Here is a 10,840-nt window from a genome sequence, read left to right as displayed (position 1 = left end):
TCTTCAGCTGCTGCTGCTGATTCCCTACACAGACATCAAAACCAGCACCTCCAGGCTGCCATGGGTGACTAGGACCAGTAGCTCTCCAAAAACCCTCCAGAGTTTTGGTGTCAGACTGGGACAGCCAAGGCACTCAGTCCTCCAGGCATGAGCAGCTACTGGGTTTCAGCCTCTCAGGTGTGAAGCAGCCAATGCTACTATTTCAATGTAAAGTGGCTACATTCAATGTCTCCACCATATCGGTCCTGTTCTTCTTGAGAACACTAATAAACATGATACGTACCCAAAGTGCCTTGTGCATTGATTTACACGCAGTGGGTGCCTATTAGAAACATGTAGACTAATAATATGCTTAGGGGCTAGGAGTGTTCCTCAGTGGTGCAGCATATGTTCAGCACGCAGAAGGCCCTGGTTCAATCCCTGAGTACACACACAGAATATAATGAGCAGGTTCCACCAGCAGCCTATGAAAGGAGAGAAAAGAAAGCATACGCAGTATCTTTGTTCCACAGTTCATTTATGGAATTGGGGCAGGTGATTTAACAACAGACCACAATATATGGCTGGGAGAAAACCATTGTTGCTTTCCCGCCCAGGACCCAGTTGTGATAGGGAAGCTTGCAAGTTTTCTAAAATAGCCATCTGTTGTTGGGCAAGCTGGGTCTGAAGCTGGAGGTTGGCATACACACTTCCTAGGACTCCTAGGCACTCCTTGGGCTTCTGGCCAGCTCCTGAAGGGAGAGTGATGGAGGAGCAAAGGGGCAAAGGAAAGAGGCTTTGTAATTGCAGTGAGGTTGGAAGGAAACCATGAGAGAACTAATCCTCCCAGGTACAACCCAAACCAGACGCACTTCTGCTCAGCAGTCAGTTCCAAAGGTTTTCCTGTCAATTTTGTTTTAATTTGAAATCAATTATTACAACTTGCCCCTCACCTTTCTACTTTTCTTGTAGTATTTATGGTCATCTGGTATACACAGTAATAGCTCGTTTCCCTAAGTTCCCTGCTTGAGTGTATGCTTCAGGAAGGCAAGGACTTTATCTCGTCTACTTTAGGATCTCCAGCATCTAAAGAAGTCACTGGACATAAGTATTCAAAACACATTTAAAAAACCGGGTGGTGGTTTTTTAGTTCCAACTGCCTTTAGTTCCAATACTCAGGAGGCAGAGGCAGGCAGATCTCTGTGAGAGGCCAACCTGTCTACAGAGTGAGTTCCAGAGCAGCCAAGGTTACACAGATAAACCCTGTCTCAAAAAAAGAAAAAAAGAAACTAAAAAATTTGGGCATATGACAGCACATGCCTCTCAGCCAAGGCAGAGGCAGGTGAATCTCTATGAATTCAAGGCCACCTGATCCACACAGAGAAGTTCCAGGACAGGCAAAGCTGCACAGTGAGACCCAGTCTTAGAAAGAAAACAACAAAACTTTGGGGGCTGAAAAGATGATTCCATAGATAAAGCATGGCTGCTAACAGTGGCTGCTAACAGTGGCCTACAGTTCCACTTACAGGGGATCCAGTGCTGGCCTCTGGCCTCCACAGCTATTACATGTATGCAGTGCACAGACAGGCATATGGGCAGAACACTCACACGTATAAAATATATTTTTAAAGCTATTACAAAAAAGGAATTGATTAAGCCAGGTGGTGGTAGCACACGCCTTTAGCCCCAGAACTCGGGAGGCAGAGGCAGGTGGATCTGTGAGTTTGAGGCCATCATGGTCTACAGAGAGAGTTCTAGAACAGCCAGGGCTGTTACACAGAGAAACCCTATCTTGAAAAACAAACTAAATAAATAAAAATTAAAGATGTCTGTTTGTAGAGAGTTTTTTTAGATGTATTTATTTTATGGGTACGCGTGTTCTGCCTTCATATATGTCTATGCACCATGTGCATACAGTGCCCATGGAGGCTAAAAGATTAAGAGATTAAGAACATTGGCTGCTCTTCCAGAGGTCCTGAGTTCAATTGCCAGCAACCACATGGTGGTTCACAGCCATCTACAATGAGATCTGGTATGCTCTTCCAGCATGCAGGCATATATAATAAATAAATACATTTTTTAAAAAATGGGTTTTATTATTGTTGTTCCTCCTGTTTTTAATTACTTGGGGTTTTTCCATCTTATGTGTATGACTGTTTTGCCTGAATGTATTTCTGTGTACCATGTTAATAAACAATGTCCAAGGCGGTCAGATGGGCTTTGAATCTCTTGGTACTGGAATTATGGATGGTTGTGAGCCACCCTGGAAACCAAACCCAAGTCTACTGAAGGAACAGGACATGCTCTTTTCATGTTTTGTTTTCATTTGGTTGTGTTTTTTTGTTTTGAGAAACAGGGTTTCTTAATATGGCCATCCTGGAGCTCCCTCTGTAGGCCATGCTGGCCTTGAACTCAGAGATCTGCCTGTCTGTCTTCAGAGTGCTGGGATTAAAGGCTTTCGCCACCACTGCCCAGCTCTTGGAGTTTTTTTTTTGTTTTTTGTTTTGTTTTGCTTTTTTAAGACAGGGTTCCCCCCGCCCCCCCAAAAAAACCCGAAAAACAAAAAAGGCCAGGCGGTGGTGGCGCATGCCTTTAATCCCAGCACTTGGGAGGCAGAGGCAGGCAGATCTTGTGAGTTTGAGGTCAGCCTGGTCTACAAGGGTTAGTTCCAGGGCAGGCTCCAAAGCTACAAAGAAACCCTGTCTTGAAAAAGAAAAAAAAAAAAAAAGACAGGGTCTTACTGTGTAGCCTTGGCTGGCCTGGAATTGAATATGTAAACCAGGCTGGCCTTTCAGACCTCCACTTAAACCTTTGAAAATTTGATTTGAGCTGGCGTGGTGTAGTACATCGGTAATCCTAGTGGCTTGGGATAATGAGTCAGGACGCAAGTATGAGGGCTACACAGTGAGTTCCAGGCTACAGAAGAACTCAAAACAACAACCAAAGAAGAAAAAATACTGAGACAGGGTCTCACATATCCCACGCTGACTGTGAGCACTCCATTTAGCTGAGGGTAAATATGAACTTCTAATCCTCCTGCCTCCATATTCAAGTGCTGGAATTACAGGCATATGCCACTGTACACAGTTTGTGTGGTTCTGGGCCTTGTGCACACCAGGTAAGAACTCTACCAACTGAACTATATTTTCAGACTGAAAAAAGGGTTTTGTTGTTGTTGTTTTGTGGTTGGTTTTTGTTTGTTTCTTTGTTTTGCTGAGTGGGTGACACCTAAGTCCCTTCAGGGCCTGAAGCTCCTTTACTGTCTCACTCCAGCCATTCTTTGAGATCAGCTTCATTTGTTTGTCTTCAAGACAGGGTTTCTCAGTAGTTTATGGAGCCAGTCCTGGAACTCGCTCTGTAGACCAGGCTGGCCTAGAACTCAGATTCATCTGCCTCTGCCTCCCACGTGCTGGGATTAAAGTCGTGTGCCACCCCCGCCTGGTTGTCAGTTTACTTTTTAAATGTTTTCAACTGAGTTGTCCGTAGGTGGCTTAGTTAACATTAATGATTACACTGCCTGCTTTTGGGCAGTGGGCTCCCCATAAGTATTCAAGTATCCACTGACTTCCCAGGAGAAGATGAGTGAGAGAAATTCAAAGAAGCTGAGTCCAAGCTAAAGTGACCATCTCCTTCCCTGGTTCCTTTTAACTATCAGGAGCAGCAAGCAGAAAGACTGTGGTCTCACCCTGCCTAGTTGAGCCAAGCAGCTAAAAAATGAGAAAAGAATAGGATTGGCAAAACTGGGACGAAGCTGAAACCAACAGAACTAAACAATCAGCAGACTACACAGTGAAAGCCGGCGACAGGGTTGCTCTGATGAGAAGTTAGCACTGCCCAAGGGAAGCTCAAGCTGCTCTGCACCTTCTGCCCTGCCGGGTCTGCTTGGGAAGCCTTCCCCCACCAAGTCTTACCTGAAGGCAGCTCTGTTGTCTGGATGTTCAAGAAACTGGCTGGCAAGGAATTTGCTTGAAGATTAATATAACTGGGGGAGGGTTTTGCTGGACAAAAACACACAGCATTATCTTCCTCTTTGGCTGAAAATCAGGTGACTAAATCAAAACTCATTCTAACAGGGATTAGCTTGCCTTCCCCTGCCCCCTCTTCCCTCTTTTAATTGTAAGACAATAACCCAGGCTGGCCTTGAACCCAAGACCCTCCTGCCCTGGCCTCTCAAAGGTGGAACTGTGAGTGTGAGACCACCGTTCTGGTTAAATCACTGTGCCTGGTTAAAAAGCAGACACCAGGTCCTACCCAAGGACCAGGAAGACACACGAAGAGAAGATACAGAAACCAATGAGAGTTAACTGAAGCCAGGCGTGGCAGGAGGAAAAGTCTAATTTACTTCCTTGATCACTACTCACTAGACACTGAGAAATACACAAAAGACATGTACAACATGGGGCTGGAGAGATGGCTCAGAGGTTAAGAGCACTTGACTGCTCTTCCAGAGGTCCTGAGTTCAGTTCCCAGCAACCACATGGTGGCTCACAGTCATTTATAATGAGATCTGGTGCCCTCTTCTGGCCTGCAAGCACACATGGAAGGAATGTTGTATACATAATAAATAAATAAATCTTTAAAAAATAAAACATGTACAACATAGTTTCTGAGCTGCTCATTATGATAATGATGAGAGACAACTGAATCAGGTGAAACATCATCACAGAATCTGGAAGCAAGAGGATCAGAAGTTCAAGGTCAACCTCTGCTACACAAGAAGCTCCAGACCAGCCTGGGTTAGACAAGACTTGTGAGGCAGAGGCAGGCAATCTACAAAGCAAGTTCCAGGACAGCTAGGGCTAAACAGAGAAACCTGTCCCGAAATTAAATAAATAAATAAATAAATAAATGAAAATATCCACAAAAAAATACCCTGGGTAAAAGCAAGGTTTTTACTGGGTTATGGGTGAGCACAGCCAGCTAAGGCCACACGTAAACAAATGTAAAACATAAGGGTTTAAAGGAGAGGGGAGAGTACAATGAAGGCAGGTTTACAGGAGGCTGAGGCTCTCTAGCAGACCAGAGTAACAAACATGGTGCTGACAGGTTTAACCTTTTACCCTTCTCTCTTGCTTGCTAAACCATTAGATTACATTCCTAAAGCTAACACCCAAGGTTCTCTGAGTTCGAGAGTTCGAGGCCAGTCTGGTCTACAGAGTAACTTCCAGGACAACCAGGCTACACCCTTCCTCCCCACCAAAAAGAAAGAAAAAAAAAGTTAGCTCCCTATAGCAACAAAAGAAAGAAAGAAAGAAAGAAAGAAAGAAAGAAAGAAAGAAAGAAAGAGAAAAAAAAGAAAATTCCTCAAGTATCTGAAGGATGAAAAAGAAGTGACAGAGTATCGAGAAGAGCACGGCAAGTGGGAACGCTGGGCCCAGGAGAGAACTTACGGAGGGAGGTATGGGCCAGGGTGGAGCTCAGTCAACTGTCTTATCCCCAGGAACAAATAAAATAGGTAAAGGTAAAGCGGCGTACGCACGCACTTCCAGTATTTGGGAGGTGGAAGCAGGAGGATCAGGAGTTCCTAGAATCCTTGGCTACACATTGAGTTTACGTCTATGAGACTGTGGGCAGACGAGGGAGGAAGAGCCGCAGCATGTTTAACGGTGGGGTTACCAAAGCCAATGCTACTACTAAGAAAAAAGAAGGGAATGGCAAGATGGCTCTGGGGTAAAAGCAATGGGAACCAAACCTGAGAATTTGAGTTCAATCCCCAGAACTCACATTGTAGAAGGAGAGAACCGACTTTGGCCAATTGGCCTCTGACATGCATATACACACAGTGGCATGCATGTACTTACTAGCTCTGGAATGTGTCTATGAATAAATATGTGTATAATTTTAAAAGATCAAGAAAGGATAGGGCTGGCAGTTTAGCTCAATAGTAGAGCATTTGCCTAGCCTGGGTAAGACCCTGGGTTTGATCCCCAGCACTGATGGGGAAAAAGACAGGAAAATTAACTAATTCATTTATTTACACAGGTCTAAGATAGCTAAGTGCCTACAACATGTCAGTGGAACTGGAAGGAATGCCCTGAAGAATAACCTCAGACAGGGTTAAAACAAAGAAGCCTGGGGACAGAGGTATGTCAAGTGTTGTTAGGAAAGAGGCTTTTTTTTTAAAGATTTATTTATTTATTATGTGTATACAGTAGTCTCAGTATTCTGTCTGCATGTATGCCTGCAGGCCAAAAGAGGGCACCAGATCTCATTACAGATGGTTGTGAGCCACCATGTGGTTACTGGGAATTGAACTCAGGACCTCTGGAAGAGCATGCAGTGCTCTTAACGGCTGAGCCATTTCTCCAGCCCAGGTGCTTTTTTCTTTTTCCCTTTTTGAGGCAGGGTCTCATTGTACTCTGACCTTCTTACCTTCACGTCCCCAAGTGCTGGGATTACAGGTGTGTGCCACACATCTGCCACGAAAAATGTCTTATTCTTGTCCATTTTTCAAAGTGCCACAGAAGATACTGCCTATAATGCCCACTCCACATATGCATACCAAGCTTGGCAATGTCTAAACGTCACTGATTCTATAAAATCAGAAGTCTCCTTTGCTCTCTCAGCCGCTTGATTTCTTTTTTTTTTTTTGAATCAAATCTTTTATCAGTTTTTATGTCTCTGAGTGTTTTGCCTGAAGGTATGCATATGTAATACATCATGCCTGGTTCCTCTGGAGGCCAGAAGAGAGGGTCGGATCACCTGGAACTGGAGTTACAGACCATTGTGAGCTGCCACGTGGGTGTTGGGTACTCAATGCCAGTCCTCTGGAAGAAATGCCAGTGCTCTTAATGGCTGAACCATCTCTCTGACACAGGGTTGGAGATACAGTCCTGGTTGACCTGGAACTCACTGTACATCCCAGGCAGGCTTTGAACCTGTGACCATCCTCTTGCCTCTGCTTCTCATGTATGCAATATCACACACACATGTAAACATTGCTTTTTTGAGACAGGGCAATGCAAATCAGGCTACCCTGAAATTTGCAGCTATCCTCAGACTTCTGAGGGCTGGGTTCTAATACATGTGTATGCATCACATATATACATACATGCTTATTTCTTTTGTGTGTGTTTGTGTATGTGCATGTGCGTGGGAGCCAGAGGTCTACATCACTTATCTTCCTCAATTACTTTGCCTGCATGCATACCTGGTGACCTTGGAGGCCAGATGAGGGCATCTGGAATTGGAATTATAGACAGTTGTGAGCTGTCATGTGAGTGCTGGTAATTTAACCTGTGTTCTCTGGAAGAGCAGTCAATGCTCTTAACTGATGTGGGATTCCCCTCTTTATGCTATGAATATGTTTTATTACCACTGGTTAATAAAGAAGCTGCTTCAGCCTATGGCAAGACAGAATAAACCAGGTAAGAAATCAGAACAGAGATATATAGAGAGAGTAGTCAGGGAGATGCCAAGAAGCTGCTGAAGGAGAAGGACCCAGAACCTTTCTGATAAACCACAGCCTTGTGGCAATATACAGATTAATAGAACTTAACTGCTGAGCCATGTTTCCAGTTCACTCCACTTTATTTTTCAATATTCTTTTTTGGGGGAAGGGGGGTGGGAGCAGGGTCTTTCTATGTAGCCCTGGCTGTCCTGGAACTCACCATGTAGACCAGCTTGGCCACAAAGTCACAGGGATGTACCTGTATCTGTTTCCTGAGTGCTGGGATTAAGGTTCACTGACCACCACAGCCAGCCTCATTTTATTTCTCTGAGACAGAGTCCCTTATCAAATTTGGAGCTTATCAATTCAGCTAGACTGCCTGGTCAGTGGACTCTAGGGATCCACCTGTCTACTCTATGAGCCTACCTCCCCAAGTACTGGGTTACAGATATATGCCAGCACACCTGACTCAGGTCCTCATGTTTGCATAGTAAAGACTTTATCCACTGAGCCATTTCCCCAGGCCCTCGGATAGCTCTTACGATGATTCTAAGAAGTAGGTAGCATCAGCAACCCTGTACTTGAGGAATCCCATGTCTGGAAAATGTGGTCAGGATTCTACTACTGTCACGTAACAGTGTCAGAATTAAACCTGGGTCTTCAGACTGCACAACTGTGTTCTACTTCCTGAGAAACTCTATAGAAAGAGCATATCAATGCGAGGGGTGGTAGTACACGCCTGTTATCTCAGCAGCTGGGAGGCTGTGGCAGGTCTATTGCAAATTGGAAGCCAGGATGGACTATAGTAGCAAGAATCTCAAAAAACAAAAAAAGAAAAGAATGCTGGGCAGTGGCAGCATACATCTTTAATCCCAGCACTCAGGAGGCAGAGGTGGGCAGATCTCTGTGAGTTCAAGGCCAGCCTGGTCTACAGAGTGACATCCAGGACAGCCAGGAGTACACACAGAGAAACCCTGTCTCAAACAACAACAACAAAAGCTGGATGCATTAGGTCATGCCTATAACCCCAATATTGGGATGTGGGGTGCTTTGGCAAGAGTTGTCTCAAATTTGAGGCCACTTAGGCTATAAGATCAATTCCAGGACAACCATGGCAATCAAATGAGAACTATCTCCTCCTTCACCCAAAAAAATCCCCACATGTACTTTCCAAATAACTAAGTTATTTCTGCAAATGCTGAGTAAACCGGCAATGGTGGCGCACGCCTTGAATTCCAGCACTCGGGAGGCAGAGGCAGGCAGATCTCTGTGAGTTCAAGGCCAGCCTGGTCTACAAGAGCAGGCTGTTCTTGTATGGACAAGCTCCATAGCAAAAGAGAAACCTTGTCTTGAAAACAAACAAGCAAACAAAAAAACAAATGCTGGTAAAAAAGAGGGTTGGCTTTTGAGGAAGGGGATGGAAGGTCTGTGACACACCTTTTTTGTTAGTAGGATTACTAGTCTGCTGCTCCATCTCAACAGCAACAGGTACAGTGCCTGGGAAAGAACCAGAAGATCACACAGTCAAACAACAGTGTTGTGTTTCCTAAGCTTGCCTCAGCAGATCCAAATTGGCTACAGCTGCTCTAATTTTGGGAGGCAGAAGTATGATAGTGTATACTGTCTCATAGTTAATACAGATATCTGCTTTTTAAAAAGTTTAGTTATGTGTATGTGTATATGTGCACATGTCTGTAGAACCCCCTGGAGCTGGAGTTACAGGTGGCTGTGAGCAGCCAGACATCAGTCCTGGGAACTGAACTGAGGTTCTCTGCAAGAGCAGTATCTTCTCTTAGTCACTTCTGGATGTATGTAGTCCAGGCTAACTCAAGTCATCAAAATCGCTCTCCTTCTGACTCAGGCTCAGGAGTTCATTATAGGAGTGTGCCACCACACAAGGCAAATGATTGTTTTTAACTGGATCATTTTCTTTTCTTTGGTTTTTTGAGACAGGGTTTCTCTGTAACTTCAGAGCCTGTCCAAGGCCTAGCTCTTGTAGACAAGGCTGGCCTCAAACTCACAGAGACCTGCCTGTCTCTGCCTTCCGAGTGCTGGAGTTAAAGGCGTACACCACCACTGACCGGGCTGGATCATTTTCAGTTCCTTTCAGAGGTGTTATTTGTTTCATTGTCTTTTCACTGGAGAAGACAGACCATACTAATCCAAATTTTAAATCCATCACAAACATGTCATGAATCTTCCTGTCTTCTAAGTGTTTAACTTCTAGAGTCTTTTTTTCCTATGTGGGGTACTCTGGCAAGAAGGTAGTCTCCAATTTGAGGCCAGCCTGGACTCCATGGGGAGTTCCGGGGCAATCATGGAACTCTCATATGGTAATAGAGTAATTTAAAAACTCTAGCTCCCTCTCCTTTGTCTGTAATAAGTCTGAGGGTGGTCAATGGCACACCCGAGATAAAATTATTGCGACAATGTGAGTAGTCCTCGTTCATTATGTCTTACTGTTGTAAATGTAAATGTATTTTCCCAAGAGGTAAAAAACTTAGAATTTAGCCGGGCGTTGGTGGCACATGCCTTTAATCCCAGCACTCAGGAGGCAGAGGCAGGTGGATCTCTCGGAGTTCCAGGCCAGCCTGGTCTACAGGAGCTAGTTCCAGGACAGGCTCCAAAGCCACAGAGAAATTTTATCTTGAAAAACCAAAAAAAAAAAAAAAAACACAAACAAACAAACAAAAAAAAACCTTAGAACTGGGGCTGGAGAGATGGCACAGAGGTTAAGAGTGCTGGCTGCTCTAGAGGTCCTGAGTTCAAGTCCCAGCAACTGAGATGTGGTGCCCTCTTATGTCACGCAGGCATACATGCATGTAGAACCATGTAGGTAAATAAAAAAAAATTCTTTAAAAAAAAATAGGACAACAGTTAAGAGCACTAGCTGGTGCTACAGAGGACAAGGGTTCAGTTCCCAGCACCTACATGGCGGCTCACAGCTATCCTAAACTCTAGTTCTAGGGGATCGGACTTCCTCTTCTTACCTCCTCGTGCACCAGGCACGCCATGTGGCGTACAAAAAAAAATAGTACATCTAAAACACAGGATTTTTGTTTGTTTAAAGAAAAATAGTCTAGAGTCTAGAGTAGGTAAACCACAACTCCCAGCATGCTCGGGTGCAGAAAAGGGCCGTACCCGCCCCACCCTGTGAGCAAACAACTTCCATTGCCGCAACCCTTCCGGCCACGGCCGCTATCCCCGTACCACTATCCCTCCCGGTTGCTAAAGCTGCAATAAAAAGTGGAAAGCTGTCGTGCCTTTCTTGACTTTCACGGTCGGACGAGAACCGATGAACAAAACAAGAGTTTCATGACCTCACCTGCAGCATTAATTCAAAGCCTCAACCCCAGCACCCCACTTTGTAGTTGGTACGCATGCGCTCTAGCGAGCCAGCCAACCGCCCGAGCCCCTGCGCTTGCGCAGACATTCTGTCCGCACGCGGCCGGGAGCGGCCACGCTAGTGCG

The 10,840-nt window shown here is 45.0% G+C and overlaps 1 protein-coding gene across 4 annotated transcripts; it reads right to left on the bottom strand.

The window, feature by feature from the left end:
- Positions 1-500: 500 nt before the first annotated feature.
- On the bottom strand, positions 501-10,821 carry Tsacc (TSSK6 activating cochaperone). 4 transcript variants are annotated; one of them, XM_048454421.3, is made up of 4 exons: positions 10,695-10,821; positions 8,807-8,866; positions 3,891-3,977; positions 501-731 (listed from the first exon to the last, which is right to left on the bottom strand). In XM_048454421.3, the coding sequence occupies exons 2-4, from the start codon at positions 8,841-8,843 to the stop codon at positions 514-516; spliced, it is 342 nt and encodes a 113-aa protein (XP_048310378.1). In that variant the 5' UTR covers positions 8,844-8,866; positions 10,695-10,821; the 3' UTR covers positions 501-513. The 4 variants fall into 4 exon arrangements, with proteins under 4 accessions (XP_048310378.1, XP_048310371.1, XP_048310377.1 ...); XM_048454414.3 differs by having other exon boundaries at positions 3,891-4,013; positions 10,695-10,819; XM_048454420.3 differs by having other exon boundaries at positions 10,633-10,776.
- Positions 10,822-10,840: the final 19 nt, after the last annotated feature.

Source organism: Myodes glareolus, chromosome 17, assembly GCF_982192425.1.
Source record: "Myodes glareolus chromosome 17, mMyoGla1.1, whole genome shotgun sequence".
Classification (NCBI taxonomy): domain Eukaryota; kingdom Metazoa; phylum Chordata; class Mammalia; order Rodentia; family Cricetidae; genus Myodes; species Myodes glareolus.
The sequence above is the reverse complement of the archived record's forward strand: the minus strand, read 5'-3'. Positions and strand labels throughout refer to the sequence as shown.

Coding starts and splice junctions, on each gene's coding strand:
- Tsacc (XM_048454414.3), bottom strand. CDS start 8,843: ATGGAGCAGCAGACTAGTAATCCTACTAACAAAAAAG. Junction 4,014..8,806: donor TAATCCTACTAACAAAAAAG/GTGTGTCACAGA, acceptor CCTGATTTTCAG/CCAAAGAGGAAGATAATGCT. Junction 732..3,890: donor GACAACAGAGCTGCCTTCAG/GTAAGACTTGGT, acceptor CTCTCCCTTCAG/GAGCTGGCCAGAAGCCCAAG.